The following is a 22,635-nucleotide window of genomic DNA, read 5'->3' as shown; positions in this document are numbered from 1 at the left end:
ATATAGTTATTATTCACTGAATTGGAATGTAAAGCAATACAGCGTTGCCATACAATAATGTTCACACTGTTGAAATGAAGAGGTACATAAACAGTTGACGTCAGTTTTGCTGTATTCTCTTCTGCTCAACCAATGGTCAATAATCACCATGATAGTCCTATGTATCTTTATGCTTAATAAACAAGCGCTGTTGCACGGTGCCGGTGAATGTCAGTTCATTGACCACTTGGTGGAGACAAATACTTTAATTTGATCTGTTGGCTGGTTATTAGCTTTTTAGGAGAGTTGATAGGACTTGTGATCATTATCATTGGTATAATTGCTTTAAGACAGAGGGGAAGCAAGAAAATGAATAGAACATTTCCACTATACTTAAGCCACATATTTTTGGTTATAGTTTGTGGAGGAGATTAAGTCAAACAAAAGGATAAACGTGTTTACAAAACGCGGGGAAGCCAAAGCAAAGGAGGGAGTTTATTCCAAAGAGCTTTTATGGTTTATTCTACGACGTGACGTCACGAGTGTCATTCGCGAGAACAAGCAAGTAAACTGACAACTGGCTTTGACCTGGATCAGTCTCCATTAGCGGAGGGGCAGCCCCTCTTCACCAGCGACTACTTCTCTATGTATTTATTGTCCCACACAAATAACTGAAGCGCTGCGATGGTATCGTGTCTGTAATCGTCTGTCTGGTGGTTTCGGGGTCTTCATCATGGAGACAAACAGCTAGCGTTGGATGAGCTAGCGTTAGCTTCGGGACTCCAGCTTCAGCTTGACAGGCGACAGCAGGATCGAAACCGTCCGGAGAGGTTACTGGATGTCACACACAGACAGCACACTCACATTAGCTGACCAGCTAACGTCAACTTGTTGCCTGAAAACAAAGTTGTTCATCCATCACTGAGCAAAAAGAAGACTTCCAAGGTAAGGTCAGGTGAGCTGACCTAACGTTAGCCAACATTAGCCGCATGATTTGTGTCTTCTTCTGACAGCTTGTTAGACAGCTAATTTAGCTAGCTAACATTAGCTAAGTTAGGTTGATGTCAGTTGCCATATTATTCCACTTATTGCAACTGACGGGAGTTGTTAGCAAGCGAAACAATCTATTTCTAGCCAGGTTGCTGCTTTTGTGCAATGTGCACTCAGAAATTGTGGATTTGGTGCTTGTTTGGGTTTTGCGCAGAAAGATTCATAGTCTGCTAGGTTAACTAACGTTACATTATTTATCAGATAGGAGAGCTGGCTAATAATTCATTGGTCAGGCTCGCTGCATTGAAGAGCAAAGGTATTATTGCAACAGTAAGTTCCCTTTCTGGCTTGCTGTAGTGTACATGCCTGACATAATCTTGCTGTACACACCTCTCATGGCTTTCCATTTGTAACCAATACAAACAGGCGGCCAGCCAACTGAGTGACTGCAGGCAGGGGTGGATCTGGTCTGTAGCAAGTTAGACCTTTGCTCTAACAGTACCTTACCTCTCTGTATGTAGTAGTTACTAACCTAAGCAAACTAAACTAGCTTCAACACACTTTGTAGAACAGCATGTAAATATTGTAATGGTGCAAAATGATATAGTGCCAGCTGGTGATAACTAGGACAATGAGACTGATGCCATGCCAGCTTACTCTGGTAAGACTCTGTTACCATCTTTTGACATTTCTTCATTGCTTGTTGAAAGTTTTGTCTAGAAAATGACTGATGTTAGAGCTTGCTTCCCTGCTGCCTGTTTGGCACCCATAAGCTTAATTTAGTTCATTTGGACAGTGATAAACCAACAAATGTATGTAAGTGTGATAGATGAAAATAGTGTTTGTTGTTCATCCCCACCCACTAGACCATCTTGGCAGATAATGTACATGAATATCATCTACTGTCCTAGTGTTTTGTGCCATGCTGTTTAAGTTACTGGTCTTCAGTATGCTTTAGCAGTAAATATTAAACATAGTTTTGAATGCGTATGCTGTAGTAATACTGTTTGGCGTGCGCAGGCCACCCTTAACCTGCTGTCTTCACTGTATTTTGCATTGGAGTGTTAGTGCTTTGTGCTGGTAAATGATTCACCAGCTTGCCTTTTGCCCAGCCCATATATCCTCTAGTCTAAGCAACAGTGAGCGCACCAGTTGAGCGCCGCTCTGAAGGTTTGCTGCTTGGCGGCCGGTCCAGAGCGTTGCTTGAATGTTTTGTGTTGGAGCTGAAGAGAGAGGGGCTGTAGGGCAAAGACAGACACCGAGCACGAGGGTTGGGTTACCATGGTGATTGGATGGATGGGGGATGATGGGGAACAGGAGAGGTGGGGGAGTGCTAATAAAAGCAAACCGTGAGTGTTGGGTTTGGTTGTCAAGCAGTGGGACAGTTGTAGAGTGTGTGTGTAGTGGAAGGGGATGCACTCACCTGGAGGCTGATATAGTCATATTATATATTATCGTATGAGATTATTACTGGGGGCTGTAATCTCTTGTGGCAATGCACAGAAGGCTTACTGTACTGCTCTTTGAGTGATGAGAGCCTGAACCTGACAGTATAAACGGAAAAATTCATAACTCGACTAGATGAAACTGAGGCACAGTGGAGTTAGTGTGTATGTGTGTGTGTGTGTGAAGGGAGTGGGGGGTGAGGGTCAAGTAGAACCTGAGGTCATACTTGCTGTGTATTTGCTTGTCTTGTCATCACTGTTTCTGTGTGTGTGTGTGTGTGTGTGTGTGTGTGTGTGTGTGTGTGTGTGTGTGTGTGCGTGTGTTAAAAGGGCAGGGCACAAGGCAGGGCGTTGTATCGTTAGCAGCAGCCCCAGTTACTTGGAACAAAAGCTCTGTTGTTGAAAGATCATGTGATGGTGTGTGTGTGTGTGTGTGTGTGTGTGTGTATGTGTGTATGTGTTCCACCCTTGTCATGTGATCCGGGGGCAGGGCTGGGGCTGAGAAGTGCTGAGTCGCTCTGAGAGGTTCCTTCCACAGCATGGAACAGGCAGACTGTTGGCGTGCAGGCAGAGAGAAGAGGCAGATGGATTGATGGATGGATGGAAAGCAAGGCGACAGAGACAAGTGGGATGTCAGACAGAGAGAAGGGGAGAGACAGACGGAGAGAGAGATGGAGAAAAAAAAGTCTTGACACTTTCTCTCTCTTGCTGCACCACAGCCAGAATGCATTTCTCTCATTCCTTCATTCTCCTCCTCCACTTTTTGTGGATTTTTTCAAACAGCAGCGAAGTGTAGATGCGAAGCCCGCTCTGTGAATATCATGGACTCCTGTGCGACAAGGCGAGTTTGGATTTTTCTCTTTCTCGTTGTTGGGATGTGTCCATTGGGATTTCATGGTGGGAAAGTTGGACTGTCAAAATGAATCTGCAGAATACCGAGCGATCATGAGACTTTCTGATTGACTCACCAGTTGGAATAACATTCGTAATGGAGTCGAGCTCCCCATCTGCTTTCACCCCGGTAATACAAAGTTAAAAGTACATGTTTATTTGCCTGTTTTTGACATCCTTTACTGATTTAATTCACATTTACATTTTAGACATTTAGGTGACTCTTTTATCCAGTATGACTTTCAGTGAGCGCTGCAGTAGGAACTAATTCATTATTATAACTAAAAGAAAGAAGTGCAAGGGTCACATCGACTGCTGTCTTTTGACTTTTTCAATGATCCATTCTTTTGCTTGGAACGTGCAAAGGGAAATGAAATGCAAAAGTATCTGCTGGCACTGGCAGTATTTGAATGAAAGCGTTTGTTCAAAGGTATAATATGGAGTTTTGACTGATTTTAGGTCTGATTGGTGACATGGCAGCCACGTGCTTGCAGTGGTCTAGCAGGTCCTGTAATGCCCGTTTGAATGGAACTTGCAAGTCCTGTTTCGGATCCTCAACTGTTACCAGATCCTGGGTCTCTGTGTGTGTGTGTGTGTGTGTGTGTGTGTTTTGTGTGTAACTGACCCATTTCTGAACTCTCCATGGAATATGAATATTAACTGTTGGAGGCTCAGACAATAGTGTATGTGTGTGTGTGCACATGTCCGTTTGTGCCCATGTGGGTGCACGCATGTACATGTGCCCATTATCTTGGAAGGTAGGAAGTGAGGAAGAAATGGGAGTATGGAGAGAACACAATGAGAAGGAGAGGAGGAACTTGCCCTACAAACAGACGATCAGACAGATATAAATTGATCAGTGTCTCTGATTATGGCCCAAGCTGATCCATACTGTCAGTTTGGTGCCAGTTCATGTAGGCCGTGTGAAGGAAAACATGCAGGCATTACAGCTTTCAAGGACTTGGTCCGCACTTTGACACACTCTCTTTCACTCACTCCCTATCTCTCTGTCTTTTTCTTTCTTTCTCTCTTTCTTTCTTTCTGACTGACTGACTGTTTCTCTCTTTCACTGTCACTCACTCTCTTGATCTTTATTTCTCACGAAGGGAGCACTAGATAAATAGTCTCCACCCTTTTTTATGCACTTACCTACTAACCTGCATGAGTTAAACAGCAAAATAATATGTGAAGACCCCATTTCTACAGCAGTCCTATGAGTTTAAATACATGTAAGCTGGAAAAAACAATAGGAAGGTCTAGTTTAGGCCTCACGTTCAACAAGGAATTACAACTGATTTAACCTGTATCACTAGGACACTAGCTAATGCATTGGTTGTGGTGATTCTAGGCAAAAGGATGGCATGTAACGTGGCACACAAAACACACAGGCTACACCTTTCTTTGTTTTGCCTATTTTTGTGCCAGAGAGAAGACTGAGGGCATGAAAGAAGAGTTGAATTGTGAAATATTCAAAGAAGGCTCATACTGGAAGGAGGAATTGGATGGATTGGAGGGAGTTGGTTTATTCCTCTGTAGTCTTCCCAAGTAGTTCGACTGTAGAAAGTAAGGTGGTATTCTGTCTTGATGTCCTGGAGATCGCTGCCCTTACGCTCAGGTTGGGAAATACTAACACTCAATTTTGATTGTGGCTGATAAGTTTGCTTATTCTACTAGACCCTTTGGTAGGTAAACAAATGGGTGTTGAATTTTGGAATCAACCAGCCACTTTGACTCATGGATAGTAATGTGATACTTTCTTAATTCCCATAGTAGGGCTGGGCGATTTACCGAAAATTTACAAAAACCGACACCGGCACTCTCTCAGCGACCACATTTTCTACATGTCAGTATGTTCGGTAAATACATTTGTCAAGTAGCCAACCTTACGGTTTCATTTGTGTTGCTTCAGTTAAACTGCAGCATTGTTAGTGTATAATCGGCTGCGTCAAGCCAGCCAGAGATGAACAAAATGAGACCAGAAGTAAAATGGGTTTACCTTCAAAATAAAAGCATAATTTTAATATTTATGATGCTAATGGTGAATGCTGTATTTCTGCACCGGGGTTAGAAAAATAAACAAATTTTCGCTTCATTTATCGAGGTAAATGTGACAGTACATAGTGATATGCCCAGCCCTACCCCATAGGGTAATTCTCTTTTTCCCCTCCTCCATAGACAGAGTGCAGGTCGGCTTCACAACAGCACCCTTGGTGATGGTGTACAGTGCCTTGCTTGAACAGCGGTTTCCCAACTCACTGTACCACCCTTCTGCCCAAAGGATGAAAACTTTAGTTTCGCTCCCTGCTTACAATAGTCTAGGAAGTTGCCCAGAGCCCATGCTAATAGCTAATCTATGCTAGTTAAGCCAGACTGCTCTGGCTAGACTATCAGACAAAGTGTGGATTTGCCCTACTGGTCAAGCGCAACTCTGGGAAAAAAAACCTCAGAGAACAGTACTGGACTGTTTAGTGCAGCTTGGGATCTCCGAGCCTCGATCGCACACAGTGGCACTCCAGAACCGGCTGCAGACAGTTTGACGGCAGCTGAAACTGCAGAGCTGTGCAGCAGTTGGGAAATATGTGGAGTTTTGTTTTTCGTGTAGCCTGCTTCTAAACTGTCGGTATGATGGTTCACTGCTCAACAAGTGAGTCTGTATTGCAGCACATGCGGGTGCCTTGACGCCTCTCTGAGAGCTCTGTGGATGTGGGTGGATATATTACAGCGGGGTTGCACAATCTGCATTCACACTGAAACTCTGCATTAACCTCTTCCCATCAAAGCAGAGTGTACCGCTCTATAGATGAGTGTCTGCTGTATGCCGTTGAATAATTGAACAGAGGAGTTCCACCGCAGCCGATACCATGTCGTCTCGGTGGCGGGAGGGAACACCAGCCCAGCATGACTCGTCAATTATACAGCAGTTAGAGTTACTGAGCAAGTCCTCATACACACCATGTTAGAAGATGTTGTGTGGTCAGGCAGCTGCAGTAGGTCATATATGCAATTTTTTTTACTGTGATTGACAGCTCACATTTTGTTCCATGTACTTGAAAATGGGTTATGACCTTTGGATGAGGCCAAACCATTGAAAATGCACTATAAAATGTTGAGAAATGCATGACTGGCAATGAGAAACAGTTTTTCTTAATTTCTAGAAAGTTGTCCTTTTGGAGATTCTGGGTTCTGCAGGACACGAATGAAATGTAATCTTAATGTAATCTTAATGCAGTGCTTGCAGATGAGTGCCTTTGTGTGTAGCTGTGCATATGCACATATTAAGTGTGCCATACTCTACTGTCCAGTGCAAGAGTGCATCAAACTACTGTAGTCAGCCTATTAAAACCAGTACGAGTAGTTGTGTGTGTGTCTGTCTGTCCCTCCATGCTCCTGCCTTCCCTCTGTCTTGCATCCTATTGTTACCCCACAGAGCAGCCTGGAGCAGGAAATGTGGCCCTGTGGTTCTTAGCAACTGTTACCATGGCTCTAGTTCTCCCTCCTTCTGTCTGCCACTGGACACTGTGTGTGTGTGTGTGTGTGTGTGTGTGTGTGTGCATGCCTGTGTATGTGTGAGTGAATGACTTGGCTTCCCGTCAGTCCATAACTTCCTGTATTAGCAGACAGGCACTTCCTGCAGGCCAAACCCAGAGGGGAGAAGATGGAAGGGGTGTAGGCCTTTACCAAGGCCTTGGACTAGAGTTTGGGACAGATGGGGGAGAGTGGAGGCACTAAGCTGCAACTGGGCCAGATGAGAGGTAGTTTTACTTTCTAAAGAATTGGGACACGTTGTTAGGAGTGAGCAAACAAGATAGCTGTGTCTGCTTTGCCAGTGCTTAACCAAAACTCGTTTTTCTTTTTTTCTTTTTGGTAAAGCATCTGGATTTGATATGATGATACTTTATTAATCTCCATGGGAGAATTCTCTGTGCTTTAGAGGATTAGGGTGCAGGGTGAGCTACACACAGCACTTTTGGAGCTGGTAGGGATTCATTGCCTTGAACAGGGACACTTAAGCAGGGTGGATGCTTGTCCACTCAGGGACTTGAACCCAGGTTGTCTGGTTGAAGGATGAACTCTCTAACCACTAGCCTGTCCTGATTCAGCATGTTATGGCGTTCATCGCAGTCATTATCTATCAAACTCTTTTTTGACAAAATCTAGTCACATAACTGTTCCGGCAGTGTAGAGTTTATCACCGAAAACAAATGTTTTGTTAATCTGTTGTCTCTCTTCTCCTCTCTGCAGGGCCCGCTGTTCACCACACTGGCGGAGGCCACCAGGTGGAGGCGCTGTGGCAAGCCCTTGGCAGTGAGCACCGCTCCCAGAGGAGCATGAGTCATGACCTCAGTGGTGTTGGTCGACACTGGTGGGACGGTGGTGGAGTATGTCACAGCCGTGGAGGACCCGCAGCAGGTAGGACAACACACACACACACACACACACTCACACAAACAAGCAAAAGTAACGTTTGAACTGTAGTTCACTACTAAATCCTGCTTCCTTTCTCTCTTAATTTCTTCTTCCTTAACTCTTTTTTCAATCTTTCATCTCCCCTCCCTGTATTACTTTCTCACTTTCCGTGCCTCTCGGCAGCAGGAGGGAGAGTGTGAGGTGGATTTGGAGCTGGAAGGAGAGGTGGAGGGCGAGTGTGAAGCTGAGGAGGCCTATGAGGAGGTACAGGATGGAGAGGAGGCTGAGGAATACCCAGCAGTCATAGTGGAGGAGGTGCCCAGCGCCAGCCTGGTGGAGGAGCAAGGTTTCTCGGCCCAGGTGCTGGTGTACGACGATGGGGCCTACCTGATGCAGGAAGTGGGCGACGAGCAGGAGGTGGAGACACAAGGGGAGACAGGTGAGACACACTGCTCCTGTATTTATTAGAGATTGTTGTTCATGGCATCTCTACTTAAATAGTCTTTAGGTTGGAGAAGTGGGTTTGTGACTGCAAGGACTCTGTTTTGAGTCCCTGGACTGGCTGGGGAAAATAGCAGTGAGGTGAAGTAAATGAATGCTTTAGTCAAAATGAGCCGTTCGATCCGGCTGAGTCCTTGTGCCATAATCCTCTACCTTCTGACACCATGTGGAAGTGTGTGAAGAAAATTCCTGACACTCTTTGCACTTTGAGGTAATTCAATGCACCTAATAACTAGCATAAAACTACAGTTAATTTCTAGTATTGTGCCGGCGCAAAAAAAAACGGGTGCATGTCAAAAAGTCTCTTGTCAAAAAGACTGAGAAGACTGTTTGCCCAACCTTGCTGTGATGGTATTGCACTACAGTCCCTTCTGGTAGTTTCCCTTGTTGCTCTGCTGCTGCTATTTTTCTGCATTATGTATTGGCTCAGTGGGGGAGGGGCAAGCCCATGCAATACCTTAAAAATCTGCAAAATGTTTGAAGTTATCTAGATTGAATAAATTGTATTTTTTTGTATAATATGACAATGGTGATAGCTGTTGGCCTTTCTGTCAAGTGTTTTTAGTGTCTGTTTGAAAAGGGACTCAATTGGTTTTAGAGTAGTCATGCTTGCTTTCGACCAACTCATGAAGCAGTATCCTATATCTTCTTCATGTTAACTAGCTGTTAACCTGTTAACTAGCATAGCCTCAGACTCTTTGCAAGACTATAACACACATACCGCTGACTACCCAGAATGCCCACGGCAAACTTGACTTCAGACACTGAGCAACCTGTTCTACCCTTTTTCCAGGTGCTGATAAAGTTGACCCATGTGTTTTCCTCAACATAATTAGCTCTCTTAAAGCCAAGGATCAAATAATGTAGAAAATGAAAATCACCTGTTTGGATAATTTTCCTAATACAATGTATCCTCTACATTTTGTCACTGTGATTGAATCGATCGTATCCAAGTCAGCACTACAACCCCGCACATTGTCACTGTTCTGTACATATGGTAGCTCCATCAGAAGAGCTAATATGCACATATCCAAATGTGCACCTTCTGTAAATATGTTATCTACATACAGTATGTCTGACCCTCTATAGACCGGTTTAGATGAGCATTATGCGTATTTTGCACATTCTGTGTATATGCGTTAAATTCACATAATGCTTTCTTCATATTCTCATATCTTCCTAGTGTGTTTGTTTGTTCTATTGCGCTGTATGTTATGTTTATTGATGCAGTACAGCAAAAATATATGTTCCCATTTCTCCAGTGAGATCATTAAGGTTTCATATTATCTTGAAAACAGAGGAATTGGCCCTGCATCTATATCTGGTGTGTGTACTGTGCTGCATGCTACAGAAACAAGAAATTAGTTCTGGACCTGTGAGCTATTTAAGGCTCCTAATGTGCTTCAGCAGACACAGGCCATGATACTGTATGAGCTTACCATGAAGAAAGGCAATGCCTTAAAAGAAGAGTGTCTGTTCTGTTGTTTTGGGGTGTTTTTTTGGCAGTATGTTTTTAACCGTAATTCATCCAGGGAAAGTTGACTTTGCCTCACTGAAAGAGAGCATGTATCCTCTTTTTCAGCACTGCCATGCTTCATATTCATGCATTTGCACACATTGACACCTGGGAGATGCCCAGTACAAGCACAGTCTTCTGTGAAAGCCCCACTGGAGCAATTAGTTGGCAGAAGGGCACCTCAGTGGTTAGTGAAGGAGAGGAGGGCATTTCTTATTCATTCTCCCCACCCAGATTTTCCCAGCCAGTCCAGGGAGAGGAAACGGTTACCTTACCTAACTTTTGAATCATACAGTCCTTAAGGCCTTTAAGAACAGACAAAGTAGATAGGATTTTTTGCTAGTAATTATGTCTAAGAGTAGCTTTTCATTCTGTCCTTGTAGGCCACTATGTAATCCACATTTATTTTGTCCTTGTCACCATTCCTCATCCCTGTTGCAGCTAATATAACCCCTCTACATGGCATTAAAAAAAAAGTTTTCCTGTGTATCATAGCCATTAGAGGATGTATTATTTCATTTTGTGAGTTCACAGTAATTTCGCTGAAAGGTTCACAAATCAATTTCATATACTAAGTCTGGCATTTTTCTGCCTCAGAGTTGATGAGTGCTTGTTTTCATTTTCCATGTTTCACTTTCATTTATGATAGTTGCGCTGCAATGGGACATACAGTATTTGTCATATGATTCTGCTGGGACAGAGACTGTGCAGGCCTGGGCTTCAGGCTGCAGTGTCCTCATACTGCCACTGGGCAGACACTGCCACCTTGTGGATATTTTTGCACAGTAAATACTTATGGAACATTGAAGGTTTGGCGTCCAATATTAACTCAGTATTCAGAATCCCTTATTAATTGAGACTGTCCTATCCAGCTAAATGTCCACATGACTGAAACACACTAAAACACAGGGACAATATAATATTCAAATTAGAAAGCTACCATGTTACCTGCACATTCTAATTTGCAATTGAACATAATCTATTTGCAAGTATCAACAAGAAAATTCAAACAGTTACTCTTAGTTATCAGGAAATATTTTTGCATTACTGGATGTTTTTTGCCCATTCAGTTAGACAGTTGGTCTGAAGTTTGGAAAAATGCGGCTCTACTAGTATAGTCTACTCCAGTGTGTTTTTTTTTTAGCCTGGCCCCTGTCAAACTGGGACCCAGACCCATGGAAATGTAATGGTGCTCTTGTCATGGGTCCCTAACAGCTTTCTGGATCATGAGCCATAGCTTAAGAAACTAGAGCCTTCAGTATAAGCCCAGTTGATAAATAAATAACTTGTCTGTGCATCCTATCCATTATGTTATGTCTAATTAATCGCATGTAAACATTGAGATCTAACAAGAGAAAATGCAACCATAAAATGTTTGAAAATAGGGGCCACACTTAAATAAAAAACTTTTTTTTTTACCACTAGTGTTGTAATGTTTATACATATAAGCACTGTTTAAATGGAGAAAGTGTCACACATATCATAGACACTTAATCCCTTTTAGCTGTAGACCCAAATTTAAGAAACATAGTCTAGCTCTGAGACGCTTGCTATTGAAATCCAACTTTATTGTCCACCGTGCTGGAAATTTTCCTTCGGCCACACCAGATAGGACATACAGTACATTTAACATATAACACCAAGTATTCATAGCATGTAAAGGAAATTTAAAAACAAATGCAAATGTTGTTTAGGTTAGGAAACATTACATATTATTACAGAGAGAGTTCCCCCAAATGTTACCTCAAACTTTGAATTATCCCTCACACCACTTTATATCAAAAATAACTTCAGTAGAGTAGATTTTTGAATGCTACTTTTAAAAAAATGATTTAACAGTCCTTCTGAAATATTGGGATGATAATGACCAAGAATTTGAAAGAGCAATGTCAAAATGGATAAATTGATCATTTTTGCAGGGATAACTTTAGATTCTGCATAAAATTATAGTTAAATTTGTTCAAAAGGAACAAAATACTTTAAATCTAGTAAGTACTTGAATAGCACATTTTAGTACTTTCCACCTTTAGTTCATTCAATTGCCCCTCATAGTTATTTACAACAGAACAACAAACACAATTTAGTCATTACACATTTTCAGTAATAATTATTTATTGTTTGGAACTGATGTTAACGATGGTAAAGTTTACATTTCTTAGTAAACGACTCGCTTGTGCAGGTTTGAATCTGTGCCTCACAATACGACTTCTTGTCCCATGAGTGTACCCAAAAACAGTTATAACAATGCAGCATCATAAAATAACTCGAATGGCTGCTCATATTTAATGCATAAAAAATGTTACTGGATGGATACTTTTAAGTGTAAAGCTCACCCGGTTGCATTTGAGATTTGTTCTCTTCCTGTTTTTTTTTTTTTTTTTGACGTCCTCTCTACGCAAGCGAGCTGAGCTCGGAGGGAGGGCGAAGGATTTCCTGTGTTGGCGGCGGAGGGATACCTCTCTGCCGCTGTTGTGCGTCTGGTTGAATTTGAGGAGATTTCCTTTAGCGGCGGAGTGATCTGAGCTAGTAGCTTCCCATACAATTCAGTGAGAAGTCAATGTGAATCTGCAGCAAGGGGAGAACATGGCGACTTCACTGCATGAGGGGCCCGCAAACCAACTCGATCTGCTCATCAGAGCAGGTAACGTACCGGTATTTATTAATAACTTCGATCGGGAGCGAACGACAACGCATCCCTTGTGTTTTTAACGGCGACCGCTGCGCCCCAACCCGCTAAGTAGTTTCGTGAAGTAATGGAGGGCAATCAGGAAGTGATCACCTTGGTAGCAACCTGCATGGCGATGCTACACGGTTTCTTTACACCCGGTTTAAAAGGTTAAAAATGAGAGTTTGGTTTGCCAGCGTGCACGTGTAGTTAGTAATCTGCACGAAGTGTCATTTGCATATTGGAATATATTTTTCCCGCCCCGGCTTGTTTCATTATAACGGTTTGCAGTTCGGCTCTGCGAAACCAGGAAGTGTAAAGATGTTGTCTTTCCTACGTCTTTGCCACGCTGTCTGAGTCGGAAGGACATGTGGGTTTATTTTTACCGACATTAATCTGTGCTACATTGTTAAATATCACGTCATATATTATTATTACTGACATATGATTTATTTCACCATGGATGGCTTTGGTTTCTTCCGTTTGTTTAAAATAGGTGTGCAGCAATATTCTTCACACAATCGTCCCTGAAAAACAGTCCAGTAACGTTAAATCTAAAACAAATATTGCTCTGAATATCATATTTTTGCGATTTCGACATGTGTTGGGCAGTTTTACATTGTGTTACTATCAAGGTTAGATTTTGTTATTTCCTCGCTAACGGTGGCTGGTTCTGCACCCTGTTACCCAAACGTGGGATGGCCTGGCAGACTTGCTTTCTTCCTTGTGAAATGAGTTGTTTCAAGCGGTGCTTTATTCGATCGTAGAGAGCAGCAAATACACGTTTTGTGTAATTTCATACATGTATAGTAAATTTGGGTTGTTGATTAGCCTGTGGTGAAAACACCGCATCGTTTCCTGTCTCGTTTAATTACAATTTTAAAAGTATTTTTGCTCAATTCGATGGCGGAAGCATTGTTATGCGAAAGGGCGGGGTGTGTCTTTGATTGACACAGCTGTTAGCCCAATGGCGTGCGTGAGGCGTTAGAGAGTCTGCTGGGAGCCAGTTAGACTCCACCGGGGGCGGGCTGTTGATCAGTGAACGAACCAATAGCAGGTGAGGCGGGCGCTGAGTGACAGGAGGATTTGTGTGCGTCTTCGAAGAGAACTGGAGGGAAAGGATGAAGAGTGTAAACACGGAAGTCATAAGAGACAGCACTACTTTTTGTCGGACTTGCTGCTATTCTTGGCGCCGTTAAAGCACTATAAGCACCATAAGCTTTTATTCTTCATTTATTGACCGAGGAAAATACACATTTTCTTAACAGTTTACAAAAAAAACACACTTGAAAAATATTAAAAGTACATTTCCATGCATGTGTAGTGCATATTTCTTACTAAATGAATTATTGCTGCAGTGATTTTCGGCATTGGATAATTTCAAAGTACAAATTTAAAGCTTAATGCAAATATTACAATTTTTGGATGAAAGCCTTTAAATGGCCGATGCATGCATATGTGGTTATATAGGTCAAGACAACCCGAAGCTCTCTGACCTCTTGTCTTTTGCTGGGCTTATTACAGCACTCCTGCCTGGTTTCAAGGGCGACTCAGCAGCCTATAGGGTCTCTGCTGCTAGTATGTCAGTATGTTATTTGCGAGAAGGTCTGAAAGAGTGGGATAATCTAAAGATAGCCTGTTTCTCTCCCCTATGCCATGCCTGTTGCCTCAGTGAGATAGCCAAACATGGACATGGCAGGGTGTAACAGGGTCTCATGTTTCCCACCAGTGATTGACAACAACAGCAGGTGCCCCGCGCTCCTGCTCGGGGTCCCAGATGGGCTGCGTACCATTTCGTTAACAACAGGCTGAATTCCTTTTTCGATTAAACGGCATTGTTCTTTTTCTTGCCTCATCTTCTCATAGATCAGAAGGTAAACATAGACCGAATAAAGGTTTTTGCTACCTGGTTTTTGACTTTTCTGCATACTGATATTAGAGGGCAACTGTAGGTTTAGTTCAGGCGTTTTACTTGACAGCATTACCCAGTTACACATCTCCCTGAAACTTTCCTGCACTCTTACCTGCAGCTCAGACCTAGAATCTCTCTGTCAGCTGAAAGTGCAATGAAGAAAAGCTCCTGGTCTTTTTCAACCTCAGTCATGATAACTAGTTAAGCTAATGCAAGGAGGCAAGGGGATGAAACCATTCCTTCTAGCGAGAGTTGTTCTTTCTTACAACAACTCACACTGTGTCAGGATCATAAATTGAATGTGTTGATTTGTCTACTGAAAATGACAAGTCAGTGACCTGACAGGAACCGGGCTGATCACTAGGGGGCGCCAAATAGTTGTATTCTGTGTGTGTGTGTGTGTGGAGGGGGCGGTGATTTTTGCATCACTGTGTTAATGGCAGTGGAAGTGTGAAAGGGGCAGCAAACAGCTCTTTGAAGTATTTTATTCCATTGTTTTGTTAGGAAAATCATTAAATAGCATGGATAAACAGAAATTGTGGCTACTTACAGCATCAAATATGGGGTGGTGTAGTGATTAGAGGGACCAGCCTCAAAGTGGAAGACCAGGATTCAGTCCCTGTGTCAGCAAGCGTCCACCCTGCTGAAGTGTCCTTGAGCAACACACTGAATCCCCACTGCCTCAGGCTCACTGACCTTCCTGCTGGGAGAAAATGACAGAATGATTTCTATACGGGGATCAATAAACAGGGACCCACGCTCCTGGAAAACCTGGAAAAGTCATGGAATTCTAAAATAGTATTTTGTAGTCCTGGAGAAGTTCTGAAAAATGATAAAAGGGAGAAAAGTTCTGGAAAAGTCATGACATTTTATTTGTGAAGTTAATGGTTTTTATTATTGTCTCAAATGTCTCAAACGCTGTGACTGGCTCTGAAACAGTCTAGACTTCCCTGCTGGAGGAAAATATTGTTGATTGCTGACTTGTTTTTTGTTGAAAGAGTTATAATAATATTGTAATCCTTGATTTTTAAAGTGAAAAACAAACTACTGCTTAAAGTTAGTGTAGCTGATGGTTACTTTTAATTCAGTCAAATTTGGTCATGGAAATTTGAAAAAAGGTCACAGAGAAGTCATGTAAAAGTTTTGGAATTTCAGTGAAAAGGCGTGAAAACCCTGAAAGAATCACAAATTTATTATTATAAAGCATGCTCCATTGAGTTTGAGCAGCGGTGTTTTTCTTGTGGTCTCTGTTAATTCACAATGTGTGTGTTTGTTTCAGTGGAGGCTTCTGTCCATGGCACCAGTGTCCACTGCTCTGACAAGACCATCGAGGCTGCAGAGGCTCTGCTACACATGGACTCACCTTCCAGCCTCAGAGGAGACCGCAGTCCAGGTAACACACAGCCGCATAACACACAAAAACACAGTTCAAAGCAATATTTATGGAAATTGGACATTCTTATGCCTAAGTATTGTTTTAAAGCTGCCCAATGTAGTTTTGGGGAGATTTCGTGGCTCACAGAGTAAATATTTGGAATTGTTTTTATTCTGTTTTCCTAAACTTATCGCATATCCACAACAAAACACACTTTAAGCAATGTGATCCATGAGTGAACCTAGAGGTTGCTTGTTTGTGTAGTAAGCCTGCTGGGAGGGCAGGACAGCAGTTATGAAACAGTTCAGATGGCGCTCTAAGGATCCAATTTCCCCTGCAGGAGCCTTATTTATTAAGTACTAACAATGTATAATAGAGTTTAACGTCTCAGTCTTTTCTCTCATCAAAACATCATAATAAAGCTTCAGTGCACAAGCTCACAACAGACCCCCACTCACACATCTCCTACTCACTCCTCCTCCCTCCTCCACTCCTCCGTCCAGATGCTTTTGTCCCACCGTGCGTCTCGACGCCAGACTTCCTGCACGCCGCCATGCGTCCCGACGTGATGTCAGAGACGGTGGTGGAGGTGTCGACGGAGGACTGCTGCGAGGACGAAGATGAGGAGATGGTCACCCTGCTCGAGGAGCCAGAACCGGAGCCGGACCACGAGCCTGTCAGAAAGAAAAAAGGTAGATACAAACAGCCCACTGATGAAGCTTGTGGTCACTCGGTTGCCAATGCAGATCTAGTAATTTCGGGGGAAAGTGATTTTAATAACTTTTGCACAAAAAGTCTGGAAAAGTATGGAACAATATTCTTTATCCTAAATAAACAATACAATCATTTAATGTAGCTGTAGACCCACTATGAGCACCCCACTGAGGAGGGGGGGTGTTGAGTTATGGAAAAAGGGAAAAACTATGGAAGTTTTAAATGGAAAACGTCTGTGAACCCTGTGATTAGTGAGTAACCTTAACTCACAAGGCTAAAACTGAGCCAGACCACAGACCTCAAACCAAAAACCTACAACTCAATTACAGTGACTGAGGTAATCCAAGAGCCCCATCTAGTGGTAGACTTTTACTGCTGCGGCCCAACTCAGCTTCACAAGTCAGTGATTCCATTCAGTCCCACTTGAATATATGAAATGATCTCTCCCTCTATAGCAGGACGGAAGCCAAAGACACATCAGTCAGCGCTTTCCAACGGCTCGCCGGACCTGGGAATCAAGAAGAAACCAAGAGAAGGAAAAGGTATATAGCATAGTAATGTTGTAAAATGCTGTTCTTTCACTGTCTGTATTTCTTTCTTCTAATGTGCACTCTCTGGCTCTCACAGATGTATATAAAGTCCACTGTTGTTGTCTTTAAATGCGTAAAAGTATTGAAAAATTGTATTGGTTTTCCAGCGGGCAGCACCACCTACCTGTGGGAGTTCCTGCTGGACCTCCTCCAGGACAAGAACACCTGTCCCAGGTACATCAAGTGGACCCAGAGGGAGAAGGGCATCTTCAAGCTGGTCGACTCCAAGGCTGTGTCCAAGCTGTGGGGCAAACACAAGAACAAGCCGGACATGAACTATGAGACCATGGGACGGGCACTCAGGTGAGGAGTGTGTGTATATTTGTGTGTGTGTGATTGAAGTATGCTGCGGATTGTTTTTCCATATTTGCGTTTTTGAGAAGTAGACAAGAGGATGAAAGTGACTGAAAGCATTTGAACTTCTCTGTAAAGCAACATCCTAACTCTACCTGTTATCTCCGCCTCTCTCCCCAGGTATTACTACCAGCGCGGCATCCTGGCCAAGGTAGAAGGCCAGCGGCTGGTGTACCAGTTCAAAGAGATGCCCAAAAACATCATCATCATTGACGACGACAAGGCAGACCTCCCTGCCCCAGATGATCTTATTGGCTCGGAGACCGCAGTGTCCTACGAGCGCGTGCCGCCGCCGTCTGACATGCTGCTGCAGGTGACCGAGCTGTCGTCCTCCAAGAAGCCCAACATCCTGAGGGGCGCGAACAGAGCCAACGCGGTACACGTCCCTGTCGCCAAGGGCGGCAAGGCGGTGGCAGGGGGAGGGGCGGCGGTGGCGGCGGGGATTCCGAGAATAGTGACTGTTTCCACGGCGCTAGACGGGACCCAGACGCAACACTCTCACACAGCCATCATCCCCAGTGCCACTGGGCCCAGGTCAGACTCCTGTAGAGACTTTGGAATTGCATTACAGTCTCCTAGTATCATTATGGAGGCTGACCGATGAATTGACTGTGCGCAAATAATGGCTAAATATATAACAATTGGTACCTGAAAAGGATGGATGTAGGTCAGTTTTCTAAGTAAAAGTAAATGGTTTGAAAACGTAGATTTGTTTTTAAGTCTAGGTTACTGTGACATAGGAAACTGTCTTATCTTTAGCCCTACAGCTCCTTTGGTCCTTGTTGGTTTTTGGCATTATTTGCTGGTTCACTAGCTAGCAGGCTAATTTAGCAAAACAACTTAAGTTAACATGTGACTACTAGCCATTGTTAATGCAAACTTCTTCTGTATGCATTAGCTAGTGTGCAAATCAGATGTGTTAACAAAAGGTCAGTGATACTTAGACAACCACTGTGGTTAACTAGATAAGAAGCTGACATTATCGAAACACAAAATTGATGAGATGTATCAGTGGTGAAGTAATCACTTCTCAGTTAAACAGCACAGAAATTAACCATGACTGTTTAATACTGTTGAGAAGGTAGAGTTGTAAGTTCAGAAACGCAGACCACTGCCCAAGATGCCAATCAGCTGCCCACCTGACTATTGGCTGTTGTTAACTGGATGTGTGGGTGATGTGTAGCTCAGTCTCTGGAATTGGGAGTGCTAATGTAAATGTCAGCATCGTCTCCCAACAGTAAATGTTGACTTTGCAACTTGACCTATCGCCGAGTGCTAACTGTCGTCTTGTCTACAGGACAGTACGGGTCGCTATGCAGGTGCCCGTAGTCATGACAACGTCGTTGGGCCAGAAGATCTCCACAGTTGCCGTGCAGCAGGCGACAGGGACGACGGGGGCACCCGGCCACACCACCCTCCTCGCCAACGCCTCTCCCATCGGTACGGCCGCAGGTGGCAACAACTCACAGCAGAAGGTGTGTAAACGTGGAAACTTGTTCACTGCCATTCTGAATTGTCTAGAACCTAAAGCAGTATTCATTCTTTCTTTGTTACCTTTTCATGAGCTTTGACTTTCTCTTTGTTTTTTGTCCAGGTTGTGATCCAGACCATCCCCACCATGGTCCCAGCCACAGCAGAGAACGGAGACAAGATCACTGTCCAGCTGGCCAAGATCATCACGATCCCTGCCCACCAGTTAGCTCAGTGTCAGCTCCAGGCCTCCACAGGTACTGGCGGCTCTGCCAAGTCCGGCGTCGGAGGCTCTCCAACAGGTATCAGCCTCCTCGGAGCCCCCCTGACCGTCCGGGCCCTGACCCCCGTCAGCGTTGGCCCGGGAACGCAGGTGATGAGACTCGCTGTGCCAACACAGGCGCAGACGCAACAACAGACTCTGGTGGTGTCACAACCAGGAAGTGTTGGTAGTGGGGTGGTTACAGTCACAACAGCCAATCAGACGCTGACGGCACAACCTCGTATCATTAGCGGCATCATCAATGGCTCAGAGCTGGTGATAGGAGGGCTAGCGACAGCAACCGGAGGACTTGGGGCGGAGAAAGCTGGAACCGTCCAGGTTCAGACTGTCCAGGTGCCGGTGTCAGTGGCAGTCCAGCAGAACCAAGCGCAGCTCCAAACTGTTCAGTTCCAGAACCTATCAGAAGCAATGGACACCGAGGTGGTAATCAAATCACAAGAGGTCAACCTTGATATCGTAAAGACAGAAGAGCCTGAATGTTGAAATGCACAGAAATGTGCGTGCACACACCTATCAATACCCATCTCCCATCATGCCCTCATCAGCCTCTAGCCCCTTTCTGTCAGAGAGGGTTAGTCTGTACAGCCCTGATGTCAGTTTTCCTCTTATAACCAGCAACAGTCTGTGAGACTTTAAAAGACTCCTCAAGGCCCTTTTTTGGCCCTTAAACCTGTCTTCACACCTTCCCCGTTTCTGACCAGAACATGGCTGAACTGTGCTGGTCTCCTTCAGAACCACAGAGGAACCTCTTCCAGTAAAACCGTCGTGTACGGCGCCCCAGCCGTACTGAACCCCTGCAACATAGGAACCCACACAAAGACTTTAAAGGGACTTCTTCAGAAAGGTAAAGGGACCAACCTTGATCACTACATTTGCGCCCTGTCAACGGATCGGTCGCTGACTCAAACTTTGAAAAGGGACTACCTTAAAAAAAAAAGCTCAAACACTACAAAACAAGGCAAATAATTAGAACCAACCAAATGTGAACTGACACATGAAAGAAAAAGATAAAATGGGGGATGTAACGAAGCTGTGCTTTTGTATAGAACATTTGTTTGTTTATTATTTTTGCCTCTGCATTTGTTAAAACCAGCAACTTGTTTTTGACTATCACTGTGCAGATCTAGTATGGCCGGTGCTATGTGAGTCCTACGCAAGAGGGAGCAGGAGACTTGTAGAGAAAGTGGAGCTGGGAGAAGCTCTTACAAGGAGAGATATCAGAAAGAAAAAGGGACTTGTATGTGTATATATATATATATATATCTACTATACAGTTTACGGAGCTAAAGATAACAGAACAGCCTTAGATTTTAATTTTGACGTTTTTTTTCCATGTATTGTCTGAACAGTAAGCTAAGAATTGTTTTTTTGGTCTGTTTTGATACCTTCTACCAAGCACAGTATTATTGAAACTAGGACAACTCATGTTTGTATTATAGTTTCCCCGTCTCCATCAGGCTGTTAAACGGTCACATGGATTGAATCTCGTAGGTTTTTGGCCACGGATCTACAACATATTCCCTGTTTTTGCAGATTGCCTGGAGTTTGTCCCTCTCGAGTGTCTAGGAAAAACTCTAGGCATGTGATTGTCAGATTTATTTGACATGGTGGGGGGGAAAAGCCTCGGGCATTTCTTAATTTCTTTGTTTTTCGCAGACATGTGCTCTTTTCTCCACAACCCTACGTGGGCTGGCTGCGTACAAATGCAAAGAAATGTGAGTCTGAGAAAATGCCATGTCTTTTTAAAATCCAAATAGACTTATGGATGCATGCAAACTCAATGACCAAGAATGGAAATGAAGCAAGGTTGTTACTACCTCCGCCAAGAAGGTTATGGTTGAATCATTGAATCATTAGATGGAGAGAAAGACAGAGGCATTGTATATCCAGCTAGTTTATGCGACTTGGCTACGCAGTGTCGACGCCACTGTGGGTCCCGGGTCACATTTCTTCTTGCTCAAAACAGAGGGTCAATTTGCTGGCATAGATTCTCTAACTTACATTTTGACCCTGCCCCTACATTTCCTTTCAAATTTTCTTTCTTTTTCTTTTTTATGTTTTTTTGGTAATCTAAAAAGAGGGATGTAAGAGAGAAAGATGTTTGTGTTCAGACTGAACTGTTTGTATATTCAACATTTGAAGTATATTCTATTTTGTTGTACTCTTGTTTCAAAGTGTATTAAAGTAGATTTTACTGATATATAAAAAGACATTTGAAACCTGAAAGTTGTTGTTTTTTTCCCATGGTTTGAAACATTTTATATAATGATAATTGTCACATAGAAGCAAGTGTGTGAACACAGGTAGACATTACTACATGCTGAAAACAGTAGCGAGACCCTATATAGAGAATACAGGGGGTGGCCAAAATATTGTTAACGCCTAATTATATATGAAATGTTTGATGTTAGACCATTCTTCATTGAGGAAATCCTCCAGTTCTTCGCACTCTGCGCTCCAGAACTTCCCATAAAGGTTCAAAGATGTTTGGATCTGGTGATTGCAGACGCCATGGAAGACATTTGACTTCCACCAACATATATATTTAACAGGATCAAGGCCTCCTTTCTCCAAACGTAAACCTGCCCATATGTGTGGGGGGGAAAGGTGAAAGACGACTCATGAGACGATAGTACATTTTCTATTGCTCAGGGGTTGAGGTTTTGTGCTTCTTACACCAGGTTATGCATCTTTGTATGTTGGCCTTGGATACAAGCAGTTTACAGCTTTGTGAAGCTCACAACGTACAGTATTTATTGAGACTGTCACACAGGTGTTGATTCAGTTCTGTGCTCACATTTTTAGGCTATACAGTACTTTTGAGGTGTTGAGTGAGCAACTATCCTGTCAGTTGTCAATGAACTTCGACTTGCGACTGTTGTTCCTCTCTGCTGATGCAGTTTGTCCATGTTTGGCAAATGTCCAGATTTTTTTTTAGACTATTCTCCCTGCCACGTTAAATAATTTTGCAGTTTTTGTGACTGCACTTTGGGCATCGACTATTTGGCCTCTTTGAAATGGTGATTGTCAGACCTGTTTTAAAGCTGACACATAATACTAAATCGAATTGTACTTAATATGATTGGCCTGTGTAGCTGCCTTCGAAGTAGTGATTTAGTTACCTCAAATTTAGTCCTTTTCATGTGTTGTTTTGGTTAGTTTGTCAGGAAAGAAAGGAGGAAGTGGCACCTAAATTTGAAGGTAATTTACAAAAGCAAATCTGATTGCCAAGAACAAGCCTTCATTTTTAACCAGTGATAACACTATAGTTTATTTTGTCTTGTTGAGACTAGAATGTAGCACACATGTTTTTTATGCAGACTGTCGCTGTGGTCGCATTGCATGTTTGACATACTTGGTTAAGTTCACAGACCTCATTGTTTCATTGATACCTAAACTGAGATAAACGATTTCTTAACTTCTCCATGTATACACAGAAATGAAATACTAGATTCAAAGCTGAAACAAATATTTGAGCTGGCGGTGTTTAACCCAGTCAGAGTTGAAAATAGATTTGAGTTGCTACTTAAATTCCAGACAGTG

General features: G+C 43.2%; 1 protein-coding gene across 6 annotated transcripts; it reads left to right on the top strand.

The window, feature by feature from the left end:
* Nucleotides 1-567: 567 nt before the first annotated feature.
* On the top strand, nucleotides 568-21,312 carry LOC139925668 (ETS-related transcription factor Elf-2-like). Of its 6 annotated transcripts, XM_071917139.2 has the most exons (11): nucleotides 2,991-3,435; nucleotides 6,920-7,057; nucleotides 7,548-7,715; nucleotides 7,896-8,151; nucleotides 15,586-15,699; nucleotides 16,185-16,373; nucleotides 16,851-16,937; nucleotides 17,093-17,288; nucleotides 17,460-17,873; nucleotides 18,637-18,814; nucleotides 18,934-21,312. In XM_071917139.2, exons 3-11 carry the CDS (start codon nucleotides 7,641-7,643, stop codon nucleotides 19,573-19,575), a joined length of 2,151 nt encoding a protein of 716 aa, XP_071773240.1. In that variant the 5' UTR covers nucleotides 2,991-3,435; nucleotides 6,920-7,057; nucleotides 7,548-7,640; the 3' UTR covers nucleotides 19,576-21,312. The 6 variants fall into 6 exon arrangements, with proteins under 6 accessions (XP_078147378.1, XP_071773239.1, XP_071773243.1 ...); XM_078291252.1 differs by lacking the exons at nucleotides 2,991-3,435; nucleotides 6,920-7,057 and adding an exon at nucleotides 568-924 and having other exon boundaries at nucleotides 7,899-8,151; XM_071917138.2 differs by lacking the exons at nucleotides 2,991-3,435; nucleotides 6,920-7,057 and adding an exon at nucleotides 568-924.
* Nucleotides 21,313-22,635: the final 1,323 nt, after the last annotated feature.

The sequence above is a fragment of the Centroberyx gerrardi genome, chromosome 3, assembly GCF_048128805.1.
Source record: "Centroberyx gerrardi isolate f3 chromosome 3, fCenGer3.hap1.cur.20231027, whole genome shotgun sequence".
In the NCBI taxonomy this organism is placed as follows: domain Eukaryota; kingdom Metazoa; phylum Chordata; class Actinopteri; order Beryciformes; family Berycidae; genus Centroberyx; species Centroberyx gerrardi.
This window is presented reverse-complemented; position numbering and strand designations above follow the sequence as displayed.